This window comes from Panthera onca, chromosome X, assembly GCF_046562875.1.
Source record: "Panthera onca isolate mPanOnc1 chromosome X, mPanOnc1 haplotype 2, whole genome shotgun sequence".
Lineage (NCBI taxonomy): Eukaryota > Metazoa > Chordata > Mammalia > Carnivora > Felidae > Panthera > Panthera onca.
Window position 1 is genome coordinate 113,720,223 of NC_138357.1, and position 19,485 is coordinate 113,739,707.

The following is a 19,485-nucleotide window of genomic DNA, read 5'->3' on the forward strand; positions in this document are numbered from 1 at the left end:
TTCTCAAAAGGCTGGAGAGAGAGGAATTGAAAAGAAAGGCAGAGGAGGAAAGGCTTCGCCTAGAAGAGGAAGCCCGTAAGCAGGAGGAGGAAAAGAAACGGCAGGAAGAGGAAGAAAAAAGAAAGGCAGAAGAGGAGGCTAAGAGGAAGGCCAAGGAGGAGCTGTTGTTAAAAGAAGAGCAAGAAAAGGAAAAACAAGAAAAAGAAAAGCAAGAAAAAGCCATGATTGAAAAGCAGGTATAGTATAAGTCTTCATATGGACTCTCCTCAAGAGCTTTAGTTAATATTAGGTAAAATTAGTTAAATTTGAATGATTCATAATGTTTGCTTGAAGTTTTCTCTTAAACTAACTGGGATGGTTATTAAGTATGAGTTACTTTGGGCAATAAAAGTGAAGTTTGTAATGTTTGCTGTATGTCAGTTCACATTCCCCAGAAGGAAGATCCTGGGATGAGAATTTGGGTGCCAGGAGTTTATTTGGGAGAAGATCCCAGGAAGCTGGTAGGAGAGTGAGAGGAAAGCCAGTATAAGTGCACTGATGAGTGGCTTACTGTGGACCACTGGGAGCTAATGCCTTTGGGACTCTCCCAGAGACTGTGGAATATGCCTTAGAATTGTCTCTCTGAGGGGTGAGGAAACTGGATTGTTTATCTGCCAACTTCTATCTCTCATGGTTGAAGGTCACTCCTTGGGTAATTAACTTTCTGAAACACCTAGCCATGTGCACATGGCCAGAGACTACCCTCAGACACAGAAAGACCTTGGCAGGCAGTATGGAAACTGTCTGCAGGTAATTTGCATGATGGACCCAGAGTATATGAGTGAGGCCCAGCCGTGTCTACTACATCATAGAGCAGGCTGTGTAAATCCACACTGAATATTGGAACAGCATCTACTTTGAGGTAGCTGATAAGGTAGAAGAACACGTGCATATCCCAGGGAATCCCACTACAGTGTTTTCTCAGCTTAGTAAAGTTTATGCCTTGGTTTCCCTATTTCTATCAGAAGGAAGCAGCAGAAGCAAAGGCCAAGGAGGCAGCTAAACAGATGCGTCTAGAAAGAGAACAGATCATGCTGCAGATTGAGCAGGAGCGCCTGGAGAGGAAGAAGGTAAGGGCTCAGGATCAGGAGGAGTTAGGGTGAGGCAGGAACAGGAAATCAATCCAGTTCTGTTCTGCAGTTGTTCGGTAGAGTGATCTTAGAATTGTCTAATTAGGTCAAATTTGTTGATAGTGCTGTTCACATCTTCTGTATCTTTGTTGGTTTTCTGTCATCTTGTTCTCTTAGTAACTGAGAGAAGAGTGTTAAAAGTTCTCTCTGTGATTATGTATTTATCCATTTCTCCTTCCAGTTCTATCAACTTTTGTTTTAAACGTTTTGAAGCTCTACTGTTAGGTGAATACATATTTCAGATTATTAAATTCTCCTGTTAAATTGACCCTTTTATCATTAGTATATCTCTATCTCCATTAATAATTGTATTAAAGTCCACTTTGTCAGACTTTTTTTTTCCACTTTGTCAGCCTTTTTATGTTCACTGTCTGCATCGTAAATATTTGTCCATCCTTTTACTTTGAACCTATGTGTTTCCTTACAAATATGTCTCTTGTAAACAGCATAAAGTTAGGACTTGTTATTTGAATCCAGTTTGATGGCCTTTGGCTTTTCATTGGGGTGCTTTTGTCCATTTACATTTAATGTAATTAGGGATAAAGTTGGGTTTAAGGAGGCTGATTATAAATAAAGCTCCATTCCCGTGGTGTCCTAGATCCAGCCTAAGCTTTGTACTGAATTAGGTCTGGGAGCTAGGAGATCAATCTCTGGCATCCCTTCATGACCTGCACCTCACCCTTACTTTCTCTAGGGTGGTCCTCTAGAATGGCAGGTAGTGATCTGTTGTTTTTAGGTAACCTAAGGAGAGGAAGGAAAAAGGTGGGATATAAACTGAATGTCGATTCCAAATACTAGTTCACTTTTCAAGCATTTGACCTTGTCCATAGGGCAGAGGTGTGTATCTGCAAAACCAATGGAAACCTTTCTGTACTCATTATCCTCTTCTGACATTTCTCTCTTACGAGTTTTCTGAGATATGTAAAATCACATATAGACCCAGCTGCTTTTATGTTCATTTGGTATTATAGTCCTCTTACCTGGTCCTTTTTGGTTTCCAGAGAATAGATGAAATCATGAAGAGAACAAGGAAGAGTGATGTGTCTCCAGAAGTGAAGGTAGGTGTTCAGAGTGCCATTTTGATAGTTTATGGACTGAGGAGAATGGCACAGTATGTTCAGTGGAATTGTAGGTCTTGGAGAGGAACAGCCAGAAAAAACGAACTCTTCCTGCTTTGTTCCTGGCTAGATTAAGGAGGCTACAGGTACTTGGATGGAAAGAGGAGTCTAAGAGAGGAGTTTCAGAGACAGGGTGGTAATAAAAAATTTGAGGAGTTGGGTTGTGGATGCAGAGAGAGGCACAGTAGTCCATGAATAAAAAAGAAAATGGTGACATATTGATAAGGGAAATACAGTTAACTTGTAATAAGCCCAGAAGATTCAAAGAATTAGCATGGAATAGGCAGATGGTTCAGCACAGTTCTGAATATCCTTTGATGCTTTTCAAAAGTGCTTGTCTTTGTATGTAAAGTCATCCTTCCCTCTGTTTTTAGAAAGAAGACCCAAAAGTAGAGCTTCACTTGCCTGTGTGTGTGGAAAATAAGACAAAACCAGTTGTCCCGAACAAAATAGGTGAGTGTGAGGGCTGGTTCTTGGGTTCTTCCTTTCAGCAGGTGAGGGCTCAAAGCACTTCCTGCGGGGATGAACACCCATGGGTCTTAAGAACATTATTCCTGTAAGGGCACTGTGTAGTTTTCCTCCTGGGGGAGTCTCCATCTCCAGTACAGGTCTGTCAGGTCCATTCAGAAAGCTCTGGGGTCTTCGGTTACTTTAATAGTCCCAGCACAGGAAGCCGGCCACCTGGAGTCCCATGCTAGTTTCCAGGGAGGTTAACAGCTGATCAGGTTCTATTCAGAACCGATTCTGCTATTCTACAGTGGTTTCTCCTGTCTTCCACACAGGAGAGCTGGACAGTCCAGCTCTTCTCTCTCATGTATACTTAAAACTCATTAGATGTGAGGGGCACCTGAGTGGCTCAGTTGGTTGACTGTCCCAACTCTTGATTCAGGCTTAAGTCATGATCCCAGGGTCATGGGATCAAGCCCCACATCAGACTCTTCACTGAGTGTGAAGCCTGCTTGGGATTCTCATTCATGCTCTCTCTCTTTCTGCGCTCTTCCTCCCTCTCCCTCCCTCCATCTCTCCCTCTCTCTCTCTCTCTCTCAAAGAAAACCCCTCCTTAGATGTGAATATATCATGGCAGCCAAAGTCAGAAAGGCATGTCCATCTCAGAGGTACTCTACATCTCTCCTTTGCCTTGGGGCCCAAGAAAATGCTACACAGAGCCTGGGGACCTGCACAGTATATGACACCAAGCCTCCTGGGTGGGTCATGAGCCCTGCACAGACACTGATGATGTCATTTGTCTTCTTTTCTCTCTGAAGCTGATGACATCGGGTTCTTTTTGCAAAAGGATGTTGGACTGTTGGTAAAGCAGAGGATTAAATTAATTGTCTCAATATATATTTCCCCTGCTATTTCATTGTTCTGGTATTTTATGATTAACAGAATGACTTTGTGTTCTCAATCAGAAATAAATGGGTTGAACACCTGCCAGGAAGTTAATGGTGTGGGGCGTACTGCCCCAGAAACTTTTCCTCGAGACGTTTTCTCTAATGGGCTTAAACCAGTTGGGGGACTTGTTCATCTAGACACCCTTGATGGGAAATCAAACAGCCTGGATGACTCAACTGAAGAAGTTCAGTCTATGGATGTGAGGTAAGCTGGTTTATTTTGCATGTGAGCCTCATCTCTTCTCCAAACACCTCCACTGCCTCTTTGTTGATTTTTTTCATCTTTTACGTACCTAAATCAACTAAAGGAGGTTCGATTGCCATTCACAAAAGCTATCAGTGGTATATTAGTGTGTTGGGTCAGGTTCTTTAGAAGTAGAGCCTGAGACAGGTATTCTAAGGCATGGGATTTATCGGGAAAGAGTTCTCACAAGCAAGTGGAGGGTGGGAAGGAGTATGAAGCAGGGGAAGTCACTAAGCAAGGATTCTGTTTTAGCTGGTCCTATGGGAGCTCTGGAGGATGAATTTCCACTAGAGGGTGGTCTGATTAAGGGAGGCAGCCTTTGTGCCACTCTACCCATCAGCCATTGAGTGTGGTCACCCAAGGTAGGGATGCAGTTGTAACTTCTGTGGACGTAGGACTCCTGTCAGCCAAAGGCAGTTGTCCAGAGAAAGGGTGGCAACTATGAGCTATTAGCAGCCAGCTCTCTGTGCAGCTGGGAGACGGATGCGCCTACACATCAGTGGGGTCTGAGTGGGGCACCAACAGGACTCACTGTGTCCAGTGTCTTATGTTTAAGTAGTCTTGTCATTGGAGACTTGATAAAAGATCTAATCTGATTCCAGATACTAAAATCTTAAAACAATTCACCTGGCAAATTAATCTCAGACAAAAGGCAAATTCAGTTAGCATGTGGTTGAGACAGAGACACTGAAACAGAGAGCCTTGGGCAGGGCAATTGGAGTGGGGGCAGCTATCTGAGCCAGGAGGCAGTGACAGTGTTTTACAAAAGTTCTGCCAGAGCTCCAGGTGGCCAGAGGTTAACCTTTTCTCCTTGGCTGTGAATTCTCAGCTTTCTCTTTGGGGGTGGGGTCTGGGGAGGAGGGTCTTTCCTAGGGCACAGTGATTGTAAATGTCCTAGCTTGTGCACCCTGGCCTTAAGCCAGATATGTACAAACCCAGGGTCCAGCACCCCATCACCAGTAGAGCAAATTCTATGGAGGGGGCGCCTGGGTGGCGCAGTCGGTTAAGCGTCCGACTTCAGCCGGGTCACGATCTCGCGGTCCGTGGGTTCGAGCCCCGCGTCGGGCTCTGGGCTGATGGCTCGGAGCCTGGAGCCTGTTTCCGATTCTGTGTCTCCCTCTCTCTCTGCCCCTCCCCCGTTCATGCTCTGTCTCTCTCTGTCCCAAAAATAAATAAAAAACGTTGAAAAAAATAAAATTAAAAAAAAAAAAATTCTATGGAGACAACCCTTGCCTCCATTGCTGTCCATCTGCTTAGGCCCTAGGGTGAAACAGCAGAGGCATCTTAAACATTAACACAGCATCTCTCCCCCTCCCCATGTTGAACCTACCTCTACTTATTCCTCATGTCTCTGGGTGTGGGGAAGACGATAAGACACAGCATCAGCCAGGGTTCAAGAAAGTGAAGGGGCTCAGTGTGTACTCTGAGTTCTCCTGTGGCCACCTCTGCATTTAAAGAAAGGTGACTCTTGGAGGTTGCACCCAAGCTTGTAGCATTTTCTCCTCCTCACGATCTGACCAGCTGTTGAAGGCCAGGGAATGGAGGTGAGGCAAGGTGGAGATAGGGTGGGTGCTTCTGCTGATGGGGCAGTTTGTCCAGGCTCCAGCCACCACAAGTGGTGTTAGGTCTTCTACTGCCTTGTAACTAGGTTGAGTATGAGGGAAATGGATTTTCTCAGTTTCTTCAGTTCACCTGGTTTTTGTAGATTCTTCTCTCAGATCTTATCAAGGAAGAAAAGAACAGACAAACTTGGCAGCAACCTTACTCTGGCTATTAAGAAAGACCCCCAGGGTCAGGACCTCACATCCCAGCCCACCTCATCTGAGCTAGGCCTGTGGTTGACCCAGCTATGAAACTCCTTCTTCCATCTCTAGGTTGAAGAGAGAGAGAGAGCCATACCCACTGGGCAGGAACTAGATAAGTCAGGGTAGAGTGGGGCCTCACTTTAGAGAGGGAGCATGGGAGAGATTTGCTCTGCAGGTGACTGGGTGCATGGTGGGGTCCTTCTTAACAATGGCCCCCACCTAAACTGAACATTTACTGCAGGCTGCACAGACTTCCTCAGTATGATCACGTCATGCTCACAGGAACCCCGATAGGGAGAAATGATTGTTCATCTCGTTGTACAGCAGTGGAAACTGCGGCTGGCAGGGAGAAAAAACAGCTTGTCCAAGGTAGCACTGCTAAAGAGAAACAGCACCAGGAACCCTGGTGCTGATTAGGGCCCTTCCTCAGCTCTGTTTTAACTTCTAACATTTGCTTTCTGTTTGGGTTTCCCATTTTGAAGGTTTTGGAAGTGGTTGGCTTCTCTGCAGTAGAGTGCTGGTACCTGTGGTTTTTATTTTCTTTCTTCCTGTGGGCAGTGTGAGCTTGGCCTTCACAGCCCTGCCCAGTCCACTTCCCTTGTTTTCCCTTGGGAGGGGGGCTTCTATCTCTCAATGTCTCAGATTTGAACTAACTTGTGTTTTTTATAGTGTGTTTCACACCAGCTTTGTCTCTAAATCCATCTTCTCTCGAAAAGTAGTGTAACAGAATATTGTAAATAGAATTAATTTTCATATTTTTCTCTGCCTCCCTCCTTCACTGTCCCTCCCTTCCCCCCATCCCAGTCCCGTTTCAAAGGAAGAGCTTATCTCCATCCCAGAATTTTCACCAGTAAGTGAAATGATTCCTGGGGTGTCTCTGGACCAAAATGGAACTGGTAATGCCCGAGCACTTCAAGATCTCCTAGATTTCACTGGCCCGCCCATGTACCCCAAGCGATCCAGTGAAAATCTCAGCCTGGATGACTGTAACAAAAACTTGATTGAAGGATTTAACAGTCCTGGCCAAGAAAATACTCTGAACACCTTCTGTTGACAAATACATCTCTTTAATGAAAGGTACAGTCCAGTCCTTTGGTTATAGTGTAAATTTATACCTCTCCAACTGGGGTTTGTAAAGATGGGATAAACATCACTCAGTGTCCTGAATGGTCAGTTTTATTTGAAAAATACACATGTGAATATGAATAGAGGTATCACTCATTTTTCAAAACTTAACATTATGCCAAATGTAGTTTATGAAAGACCTGCATTACTACCTGTTTGCATTAACTGAAAGTAGTGCAAAGAGACTTTTCACTTTTACAAAAAAAAAGGCAAAATGCAACAACAGCCTTCAGTGTTTGTCTTGGAGTGAACTGTTTGAGAGGCAGCATGCACCCTGCACAGGGACAGTGGCTCCGTCAAACTCCTTCCTGAGAGCTGCACTCAGCATTCAGCCGCCATAGCTTTGCACTGTGTCTGCGAGCATCTGTGCTTTCTCTCATATTATTTTACACATCCATTAGCAAGATATATTCTAAGGTAAAAGAAAAGCCTAAGAGGTTATTTTGGGGGTCTGGGAACACTCAAAAATTTTTCCATATGAGTTGATAGTAGTTAATTGCTTCTTCACCTTGCGGCATTTCTGCTTACAAAAGGTTTCATAGGAACATTCTTTCAGATGGGAGGAAACCTGTATATGGTATATACTGCAGCGCACACAATAATTGAGATGGATTTCAAGTGAATCCTTTGTATGAGAGCCTTCAGTGCCACACCCCACCATGCCCACCCTGCTGTTGGGGGTGTGTGGATGGGTGTGTGGTGTGTGTGTTGAGAAGCACTGCTACAAGCTTGACCAACCATCTATCTGGAGTAGCACCATTTTTAGAGGCAAAGACAATACTGTAATAGTGGTACAAGGTGGTATTAATAAAGTGAATTTCTCCCCTAGTTTTACTCGATGACATTCCACATTCTATCTGCAGTCATTCATATATAATGATGAGCATTGGGTCAAATGATTTGCTGTTCTCTTGACCCATTCTGGAATCTTTGCAAGCAAACATCTATTCTTGGATCACACTGAGGGAGTGGGGAGATGGAGAGCTGAAGTTTATGTCCTGAAGCTTTTGTTCCCCACCTTTGGCCTTTTTTCTTGTCAAAGTGGGTTATAAACACTCTGCGTTTGTGTGATTTAGTTATACACACCTTACATTGGATTTACTTCAGTTTGGGGCTTGTTTTTTAATTAACGAAAACATAATTAGAATCTATCATCAAATCCTTTCGTAAGTTAATTCCAGTTGTCCTCCCACTTTAGACTCTGAAAACATTTTTATATTCTCAGCATTCTCTCACTTCGTTTCTTATGAGGCTCCACTCCTATAACACAGCTTCGATGCCTGATATGATTTAGCCCAATCTTTCTCTTTCTCAAATGAGGAAACACAGGCTGACTGGCTGGCCCAGTCAGAAGAGCACACGACTGTTGATCGTGGGGTTGTGAGATCAAGCCCCACGTTGTGCATAGAGCCTATTTTAAAATAGTAAAGTCTATTTTGGGGCACCTGGGTGGCTCAGTTGGAGGAGCATGTGACTCTCGATCTTGGGGTCATGAGTTCAAGCCCCACAGTGGGTGCAGAGATTACTTAAATAAATAAAATCAAATGAGGAAACAGGTTGGGGAGGGCACATGGCCAAAGGTCACTGTATTTTGCATACATCTTCCTGTGCTCAGCTATCAGCTGTAGATAGTGCATCTTAAGAGTTCACTTCTCTTGTTCTTAGGAAAGCACTTGTGGCCCTTTGACACATAAAAGGGAATGTATGACAGGTAACATTTAGAATAAACTGTGTCAGTATTATGCTAAGTGAAATAACTCAGTCAGAAAAAGACAAATACCATATGATGTCACTCACATGTGGAATTTAAGAAACAAAACAAATGAGCAAAGAGGAGAAAAAGGGGCAAACCAAGAAACAGACTCTGAACTATAGGGAATAAACTGATGGTTACCAGAGGGGAAAGCAGGGGGCGGTGGAGATGAGGGAAATAGGGTATGGGGATTATGGAGTGCACCGGTTCTGATGGGCACCAAGTGATGTATGGAAGTATTGAGTCACTATATTGTACACCTGAAACTAATATAACACTGTATGTTAACTGAATTAAAAACTTAAAATCAAGGATAGGATACAAGTGAACATAAATAAGCATGTGTTTTGTTGTTTGTTTTGACTGCATTTGGCTTCTTAAAATAAGTTCTGCACTGAAATCTTAAAATGTGTTGGTTTTTGTTGTCACGGTGGCTAGGGGCAGCAATACCATTTGGAAAGCAGAGCTTGGGACATTAAGTATCCTGCAGAAAATTTGGCCACCTAATAGAATAGTCCCACCCAAAATGCTGAAGCTCTTCCATTGAAAGATACTGCTATATAATTATCAAGAAGGTAGAAAGTTCCAGACAGAGTGATCATTTTAGTGAGAAAGAATAGGTACAATGTGGTCTCTTCATTCATCTCATCTGGTTTTGTTTTTGGATTGACACAGGTGGTGTTTGGAGACCCCATGAAGCTGCTGGTAGTCAAATCCAAGCTGCTGGTCCTCTGAAGAAGCTTCTGTTGTCCTAAATCACTGGATTCCAAATTATTAGATGAAAATGTAACTGTATCCCTAGTTAGTATGTCAAACACTGGCCACTCTTGGTAGAAACCACTCTTGGTCGAAACCTTGAAACATTGGCCTTGTTGGGCTTTAGCGAAGTTTCATGTTACAGTTCTATTTATGAGCTTCAGCTGCTGATAAAGTGCTTCCTATACTACTTTATTATCATAGTGATCCTCTGAATAACCCAGGTGATTCTGTGTTGGAAATTCACCTTATAACCATTCTTATTCCCAAAGTTGGAGTACATAAACATTTAGATGTCTTTTCCTGTAAATATTCTAGACATTGACTCAAACTCTACTTAAACTTACACTGAACTTGGGCTGCTTATCTCCCTGTCTGTGTTTAGAAGAAATTCCAGAGGGTTTTCCCCCTTTTCTGTGGTTTATTTGTTGGAAGTTACTATCAAGCTGTTTCTTATTATTAAGCTTAGCCACCTGCAAAATGCATTGCCCCATATTACTCCTTGGGGGGCTGACAGAATATTGTCTGGTTGATTAAGAAAACTATTAAGCAATGTGGAATTATTTCTGTTCACGTATGCATTTTATTATAGACTCGGGCACCTGAATCTAGCAAGGATCTTGTCATTGTTACCCCTTAAAATATCCAAGCCATCGAGTAGCTTTTGGACTGAAGGAAGCTTGAATGATTTGTGGGGCTCATGCACAGGTGGTTGGTTTTCATGTTGTTGCTACTGTTTTTCTCTTGGATCTTGGGGCCCTTGTTTGTTTGCTCCTGTGTTTGCTCAACTCTAATGAAACCAGGCTCAAATGAAAATGATAGTGCTCTGGAACAAGGGGGCCCTGAACTGGACCCAACATGTCATTTTAACAGACTAACATAAAAATATCAGAACAAGGGACAATGACACTAGAATGTATACTTCATGTGTTTTATGCCATATAATGTGTTTTCTTAATTTTTTTTCTTGTGGTGAAATGTGACTTTCAGATTAAAATGACCTCCTTTGAAACTGTTTTTTGTTTGAAAACTTCTTTGAAACTCTTGTACAATAAAGAGTTTGGAAAAGATCCATAATTCTGACTGAGGTTTGCAACCAGGAGATAAAAAGAAGTCTCAATAATAATCTTGTTCATGTGCTTTTAAAACCAGCTACAGTTTAAGACTTTATCAGTTATGGAAACTGTGTATGTTTGTGTATGTGTATATATTAAATAAAATACATGCCTCCAATAATGCAGTGCCATTGATCTTGAATATCAGGGGAAATCCCTTTTATGACAAGCACACAGAAAATGATAGCATGGTCTGACTTTCAAAAAATGCCTCACCATCTTTCTTAGTTTTATTTTGCTAAATGTTTGTTTTGTTGTGATCTGTTGTGCCTCATAGCACCATTGTGACCATGGTGATGCCTCGTGTGCATGATGTGTTCATTGTGTTTAATGTGAAATACATTTTCATTGAAGAGTCTGATGGCTTGCTAGTGTTTTGTTTGTTTCTGTAGGCTCGATGAAGAAATGTGCTGAAACCAAATCAGATTTTCTGAAACCTATGTGGAGAAAACCCAAAAATCCTGCGTAGGTGTCCTTTCCCTGTCAAACTCATTAAAATTTCTCTGTTGTCAGTTCCAAGCACAGCCAGCTGTAGAAATAAGCTTAAGTGATGAGCTGTCCCTAGGAAATGATGAACTTCGAAGTACAGTAAAGTTGATGTACTTTCATACCACTGATATGAGGGAATTCTAGCTAGCTAAGATGCGGCTAACTTAGTGTAACCTATGAAAACATTCCACATAGCAATATGGCATTTAAACAGAATTATATTGGGTATGGTGACCTTTATTTTCCAGTAAGCTAAAACCAGACCAGCCTTTTTTTTTTTTTTTTTTTTTTTTGTATCTAATTCACGGCTTTTATACAGGCTGAGAGACAATACCAGCCAAGACCAGGAGCCAGAAAGGCATGTTGGAATGGGAATGTTGGAACCCTCATGGTAACTTTCTGGGCTGCCGTCTCTGAAGCCAGGGATCCAGTCAACACAGCCCTCCTCAGCTCTGCTGACAAAGCCTCTGTTCAGTGCACAGGAGTATCTGTCCTCTTTCCGTATGCTGGCCTATGACAGTGGCATTACAAGTAGCTTCCGTCTTCATGAGCTCTGGCCACAGGATCAGAGTGGTTGCCAGGCACTCCTAAGAGCAATTTTTTGTGAACATTCTGAATTTTTCTTCATATGTACAGCTTTTCTGTTAATCACATGCTTTGTAAACTAAATTTGGAAAGCCAGTGTAAGGAACTGTTTTGTTTCTAAACATGCATTGAGGCTCCGTTACTTTGGAGCACGACAGAGTGACCTCCATCTCCACTCTTGAGTATTGTTCAAGAAAGACAATTATGTAAGAAAATAGCATGAGAACTCTTAGCAATAGAAAAGAGGAGCCTTACAGATAGTCTTTGGGCGGGGAGGGGGCTGCAAAAAGAAACAAGTGAAAAACTCATTCTTAGAATACTTTCACAGGTGAGCCAACTATTAAAGAAAAATCAGTAATTTTCTTACACATTAACAATAAACAGGAAGTTGACCCCCACAAGCCCCAGAAAGTTTGTAGAAATAAGCTAAATCTAAAACTTGATCAGGGGACATTACATGTAAATGGAAAGACATGTCATGTCCCTAGATGGGAAAATCTGTGTGTGCGAAGTAGACATAGTAGGTGGCCCTCACATTTGTGCAGTATTGTAAATCAAATCGAGTCCCAGTCAATGGAATTTCTGTTTTGCAACTTGTAAGCATAATTGTATAGTACATGTAACAGAGTGAACACAGAGCTAAGAAACTTACAAAATGAGCTTTTAAAAATGGAGAATTTCCCTGAACAAATAGCTAAATATATGATAAAACTTCCAGAACTAAAACAATGTAGTCTGATAAATAGAATTTGGAATAGAAAATAGAGATCAGTGATATACCCAAGAGACTAAGAATGTAATGTATGATGGGATGGGGGTGGATTATTTCATCCTATACAGAGATAGCATGTGATTTAGTGTCTCCTGAGGGTCAACTGAATTTAGCATCTCTGATAGGATGTGAATAAGGGCCCATATAATGAGGAAATTATGAGCAGGGTCCAAGGTGTGGGTACCAATTTTGGTTCAAAGTTTAATTCAGTGGAAATTTTAGACACAAGGCTTGGTATGAGCCTCTAAAGATCTTGAATTGATACCCTCCCCTCACCTCAGGATTTGCCAGGATCTCAGGAGGTGAGAAGCAGTGGCCTCTACTTGCCATGGTTTACGCTTCTGCAGGAATGGACCTTAAGAGTCAACGTGGCCTCAGTTCCTGCTGTATGCGAGGTGGTCTTAAGACTTCTCCAGGCTATGAGGTAGGTAGGAGAGGGTTACTTCCTTGAGACACACAGCTGGAATTTGACAGATCTGGGGTTGACTCCAGGGCCTCAGGTTCGGTACCCTCACGGGAGCTGACAGGTTCTTCTGCCCCTGAGAGCAGCAGAAGTGTTTTTGTTGGAGCAGGTGCTTATAGCTGAGAAGGGCCAGAACCTCCATGGGGAATCCTAGTTCTGGGTGTGCTTTTATTAAAAAATGAACTGTCAACATATTGTTCACGTACTATAAAAATATCCCTCTTTTATACAACTCTGTCTTTGATTTGTTCACAAAGTTGTACAACCATCACCACTAATTTTCATTTGTGCTTTTGCAAGCGTTTCTTATCCATCCATTCACTCGAAGCAGGAGAGCTTGGCTGTATTATTAGTTCACGTCCTCATTGTACCTAGAAGCAAGAACATGGGATTTGAAAGTACTATTCCCTGAACCATTCACTTCCTCATATTCCTGTCACAACAGGCCAAATTAGTGTGGTGTTTCTGTAACCTGATTTATGTGGGCTGTTTTGTGTTGTTTCACATTCTCTGTGCATAAATATTGGATCAAATGCCAAATACAGGCTCACTTATCAGATGCCCAGTATGGACCTTCTAGAGGTCGATGAGAAACATGGATTGGGTGAAATTTGAAAATCATGAACCTTTGTTGTTGTTGTTATGTGTTGTTTTTTGGAGAGAGAGAGAGCGTGAGCAGGGGAGAGGGGCAGAGGGAGAGAGAGAGCGAGAGAGAATCCCAAGCAGGTTCAGCATGGAGCCCCAACACAGAGCTCAATCCCACATTGCAGGGATCATGACCTGAGCCAAAATCAAGTCAGAAGCTCAACCAACTGAGCCACCCAGGTGCCCCCCAAATCATGAACCTTTTGTGCTCGCTTCGGCAGCACGTATACCAAATCATGAACCTTTGAAGAAAGGCCTTTTAACAGTGGCCATCAAATCTAGTGGGTGTGGGGTGGTTCTACTTGCTCTTGTGTTTCCAGGACAGATGGCCCATTTTAGGGGAGAAATGATTTTCTTTTTGACCCTAAGATCCAGGTCAGGGTCCAAGACAGTGGGCACTCCTTGAATGGTGGAAAGAAATCACCCCTTCTACAGCCCAGAGTCTGAGGGGCACCTTGCAAAAGGCCGAGGAAGCTGGTAGGCTTCAGAAGATGTCACACCCAGAGAATTCACTCCCCACCCCTCCCTTCAGCTGTGCAGTTAATAGAAGGTTCTGTGAGGCAGTAAGGAAATGCCAAAGTTTAATCCTTCCAATAGGCTTCGAGGGATGGTTGATGTTAGGGAAAAGGTCTAAAGTGACCAGACTTCTGGAGTACCAAGATAGTATTAAGGCAGTCTTTCCCCATGTCCACTTATCTCAGGAAATGCAAAATTCGAGGAATAGAGTCCCAAGGAATTAAACCTTTGTGTAAAGTAACTTCTTTTTCAAATTAGAGGCAACAGCCCTCCCTTGACTATACTTGTCTTTTAATCACATTTCCCTAGCAGTGTGTGCAAGCTCATCTCTGAAATGACCGGAAAGTTGTCAACAAAGAAGTGAGAGCTAAGAAGGAGCTAGGTCATGCATGCACAGTAGACATATGGAGAGCTTGTTGGATTGAATGTGGTCCCCACAGTGGGATGCAAAGGTTGTTTTAGAACAAATGGAATTTTACTGGTACCACTGGAAGGAAAGGATACATTTCATTTGCTCAGTGGACCTGACCTTTGGAAGGGTTCACAGGGGTCACTCCTGTGCAGTGACAACCCTGATGGCTGGTAAGAGGTATTCATTGTTCATTGATGGTATGAAATTATCCAGAACAAGGAAATGAGGCCAAAAGATAACTGCATGCCCTTTCAAAGACCTGCTAGAGCATGGTCTTAACACAGCAGCCCAAGGGCTGCTGAGTTTCAGGGAATATAGCTTTCTATTGCTGACCATGTGATCTGGACTAGGACACAGTCTCTGGAGTTATTCACTTGTAGACAGAGAGTTGCAGTTGACTTTTGTCTTATTGAAAAGCTAACTCCAGGGGCGCCTGGGTGGCTCAGTTGGTTGAGCATCCAACTCTTGATTTCAGCTCAGGTCATGATGATCTTACAGTGTGTGGGACTGAGCCCTTGTGTTGGGCTCTGCGTTGGCAGCAAGGAGCCTGCTTGTGATCCTCTCTCTCCCTCTGCCCCTCCCCCGCTCATCACGTGTGTGCGCGCTCTCTCTCTCTGAAAATAAATAAACATTAAAAAAGAAAAAGAGGGGCGCCTGGGTGGCTCAGTCAGTTAAGCGTCCGACTTCAGCTCAGGTCATGATCTCGTAGTTCGTGAGTTCGAGCCCCGCGTCAGGCTCTGTGTTGATAGCTTGGAGCCTGGAGCCTACTTTGGATTCTGGGTCTCCCTCTCTTTCTGCCCCTCCCCCACCCATGCTCTGTCTCTCTCAAAAATAAACATTAAAATTTTTTTTAAAAAAAGAAATGCTAACTCCAAACATTATGCCTGTTTGTTCCTGTAGGGCACTAAACAATTTTGTATGTAACTTCGTGATCTCATCCCAGCATTTGTTTCCCCACTAAACACACATTGTGTGATGCTGTGTACGTACCCACATCCATGTGCCAAACAAGCAGTCCCCATATTCTCCCTTGACCCGGTTTTGTCATCCTGCTCCCTAATGGAGTTGAACACGCTTTTGACACACGCTCACGTATATTTGCAGCAGAATTATGGTTGTAACTTTCAAAGTTATACTTTGACGATGAGAAAGCCTTAAGTCCTCAGCAGGCTTGGGAAATTTTAAGTAGCTGCTATAATAGCTTTAAAGGTTCATATTAGGGGTTCCTGGCTGGCTCAGTCGGTAGAGCATGTGACTCTTTATTTTTTTTATTTTTTTTTTTTTTTTTTGAGAGAGAGAGAAACAGAGTGTGAGTGGGAGAGGGACAGAGAAAGAGGGAGACACAGAATTTGAAGCAGGCTCCAGACTCCTAGTTATCAGCACAGAGCCTGATGCAGGGCTCGAACTCACGAACTGTGAGATCATGACCTGAGCCAAAGTCAGTTGCTTAAGTGACTGAGCCACCCAGGCGCCCCTAGCATGCGACTCTTAATCTGAGGGTTGTGAGTTTGAGCCCCACGTTAGGTGTAGAGATCATTTAAAAATAAAATCTTTTTTACAAAGTTCATATTAAATGCTGTTGTAGTGGCTGTTGTGGTGCACCACCTAGATGGACCTCCTCTTTAAGACTGAGGTATTTGTCCTTCCACATGCTGGAGGTACAGTTGCTGAGGCTTGTTGGTGGAGTTCCTAAGAATTGCCTTTGACTGAAGGAAACTACCTTACTAAGGTTAAACCCCCTCATTTGAGCAGCCTGTATCTAATGGATAATTTGGGTGTACAAAAATCCTTGCCTCAAAGTGAGACAATTCAGAAGGGATGTCTCACTTCAGAGGTCCTTGTACGTTCACTTGAGTCCTTTGTTGAGGCTGCATTGCAGCCCAAGATTTCCCTCCTGCTTCCTCCACTCCCCTGTTCACTCCCCATGCACCTCCTGCATGCTAACTGGTCTCAACGTCTATTCCTGGAGAACCAGACCTGAGCTAGCTGGGCATTGTACTAAGGGCTTTCCACGCATTCTCTCTCCAAACCTTAGGAATGACTTTCTGAGATAAGCACTGTTGTTGCCATGCTCACTTTACCACGAGAAAGCCTGAAGTCCTCAGCAGGTTTGGGAAATTTTAAGCAGCTTCTGTAATAGCTTTAAAGGTTCATATTAGGGGTTCCTTTACCATGAGGACCAAGACAGGTGAAGTTGCTCATGCAAGACCCCTTACAAGCAGGAAGCACACAGCTAGGCTTCAAATCCAAAGTTTGCTTTCCAGCCTGTGCTTGTCCAGGCCCACTACACCTCAAAGTTTCGCTATGGGAAATCACACAGATTCAACCCTTTGAGGCTCTTGCCAATCTACACATCTTGTAGCTGTATTTGCAAGTTTCCCAGTTATTATTTGTAGTTGTAATGGGTAATGAGGTCAGATCTGCTGTAATGTATTTTTGTATTATAGTTTGGGATGAGACATTTATTTGCATGATTCTTTGATTAATGTCGGCGTCTCTCACTGTAAGCTTCTTCATAGCAGGGCTGCCTAACTGCATAATATTCCTACCACCCACTACAGGTATTCAGTAAGTATTTGTCAGTGAATAAACACAGTTGTTACTAAGGAAATCTATGAATTAAAATCCATGTCCTCTGATCTGCATATCTTTCTGCCAGACCCACATTCTATCATGAGATAGATAGCAGATTCTCAAAGACCCTAGTTTTTGTGTTTGCTTTTGGATTCCTCAGCACCTACAACACCCAACTGTCCCAGAATAGCCCCACCATAAATCTTTGTTAAATGAATGTTTTTTTAAATAGAGAATAAGCGTACCAGATGGTTCCAAGGCACGTAGCAGAAATTGGCGTCAATATTAGGGTATTTATTAACCATATATAATATATGACAAGCTCCAAAGGCAGCTCAATGACATCAGGATTCTGGAGCTGCACTTCTTTGAGTGTCTTGGCTTTAAGAAGGTTGCTGTGGCACCAGCATCCCGTCCTCATGCCACTGTGGTCAGAGGCGTGAAGATGTTCGTGGCAGACTGCTGCTCCTTGTTCTGCTCCCTCCTTCTACCAGGAAGAAAACCCTTTCCCAGAAGCTCCCAGCAGATCTCTACTTCTCCTTGGCCAGTACGAGGTCTTATGCTGACCCCTAAGCTAATCACTGGCCTAAGGGAAGGATGATCATGCATATTACTTAAGGTAAATGCTAGGTACTGCTTTTTTTTTTTTAATGTTTATTTATTTTGAGAGAGAGACAGAGACAGAGCATGAGCAGGGGAGGGGCAGAGAGAGAGGGAGACACAGAATCCGAAGCAGGCTCAGGCTCTGAGCTGTCAGCACAGAGCCCGACGCAGGGTTCGAACCCACGAACCGTGACATCATGACCTGAGCTAAAGTTGGACGCTTAACCGATGGAGCCACCCAGGCGCCCCAGTAATGCTAGCTTCTATAACAACTACCCCTCAAAGATGCAGAATGTCTCAGATACAACAGAACTTTTTTCTCCCTCATGTGAAGTCCAAAACAGATGTGGCTTATTATAACTCTCCTCTAAGTGGAACTCTAAGTGGTAATTCAGGGAACAGGCTCCGTCCATCTTATAGCTCCTTCATTTTCCAACTTTATCATATCTTTCTGCATCAAGCCCACAGAATAGGGAAAGAGTATTTAGAAGATACATTGCTTGGCAACCAACTTGGCCTCTAAGGGACACACGCCATTTCCACTCATATTTGGTTGGCAAGAACTAGTCACATGGCCCCACATAGATAGATGCAAGGGATATGTAGTCCCAGGCTGGTTTGCTTCTTCTTTTGTTTTTAATGTTTATTTATTTTTGAGAGAGAGAGAGAGAGAGAGAGAGAGAGAGAGCGCTCACACGCACACACGAGTGGGGGAGGGGCAGGAGAGGCGTATAGAGGATCTGAAGCAGCCTCTGTACTGACAGCAGCGAGCCCGAGGCAGGCAGGGCTCACGCTCGCAAATTGTGAGATCATGCACGACCTGAGCCCAAGTGAGTCGCTCACCCAACATAACACCCCAGGCGCCCTCTAGCTGGTTTGCTTCTTACCAGAGATATTGCTAACCCTGTGCTTTCCAAAAGTTCTGGTTATACCACTTCACTTTTACAAAAGACCTACATTCATACCTGTTTTCGCTAACTGAAAGAAATCAGAAAATAATTTTCACTTTTGTGAAAAAAGCTGTTCCCACCCTAACGTAGGTCTTTCATGAAAGTGAAGTGGCACGATGCAAACTTTCCGAAAAAATGGAGGATACTCTTGGCTGTACGCTATTTTGGCTTAGGAAAGTTTTTATAGGAAGTTCGGAATGAAGGGGAAACCCGTACCATGCAAGGGGGAGCACAGGTAATTTGGTATATAGTTTGCTGTTTCTGCCATGCCATAATTAACTTAGCCAGAGTTGTCTAATGGGAATATGATGTAACATATGTCATTTTCAGTGTCAACTAGGGGGCCTGGGAAGAGAGGGGCAGTAAGTATTTTTATTGCATCGTAAAATCTACCACAGGGCCCATTATATTCTCTTTTTCTACTAATCTAAGAAAGAGTAAGAATTGGTGTGAAAAAGCAGAAGAAACTGTGAGGGTACCTAATAAATGTGGAGTTAAACAAGTCAGATTTATCAAGCAAATGAAATTTTTGAGAGCTTAAGAACAGAATTGGCATCTGGGTTGTACCAGGACACAAAAACAGACTGCTTATTGTGGGAAGATATATATTAATCAAATCTACCAAGGATCTGGGGGAAGAGCTTCAGGGGAGGGGCAGTAAAGATTTCAATAAGGAAGAGTAATGAAACTTAAAAAGATTTTGTAGTAAAATTAAGTTTTAAATCTAACCTCACTGTTCCTTTTTGCCTTGCATCAATGTAGGTAGTCCATATCAAAATTTTTTTCAAAATAATTTCTGAGTTGTGACATATTTTAACACCACAAATATTATATGACTTTCAGAATTAGGGCCAAGCCACTTCACATATTAATTACAAAAGAGTTCATGAGAAATAATTTATGGGCCCAGCGAGCTGGTAGTAACTACCGAATCTTGTTCAGGAATTTGTCGTCAATCTCAGTAGGAAAATAGACATAAAGACAGTGACTAGAATGA

At 42.9% G+C, this 19,485-nt stretch overlaps 1 protein-coding gene across 12 annotated transcripts in view; it reads left to right on the top strand.

Moving 5' to 3' along the window:
* The window catches only part of MAP7D2 (MAP7 domain containing 2), a 112,708-nt gene extending 101,874 nt beyond the window's left edge, over positions 1–10,834 (top strand). For 11 of the 12 annotated variants that reach the window (XM_081793684.1, XM_081793680.1, XM_081793683.1 and 8 more), the window contains 7 exons: positions 11–236; positions 1,005–1,109; positions 2,171–2,227; positions 2,662–2,740; positions 3,700–3,886; positions 6,535–6,807; positions 9,284–10,834. In XM_081793684.1, coding sequence (XP_081649810.1) covers positions 11–236; positions 1,005–1,109; positions 2,171–2,227; positions 2,662–2,740; positions 3,700–3,886; positions 6,535–6,784 — 904 coding nt within the window. In that variant the 3' untranslated portion in view covers positions 6,785–6,807; positions 9,284–10,834. The remainder of the gene's footprint in view (positions 1–10; positions 237–1,004; positions 1,110–2,170; positions 2,228–2,661; positions 2,741–3,699; positions 3,887–6,534; positions 6,808–9,283) is intronic. The other variant, XM_081793681.1, reaches the window with a different exon arrangement.
* The last annotated feature ends 8,651 nt before the right edge of the window (positions 10,835–19,485 follow it).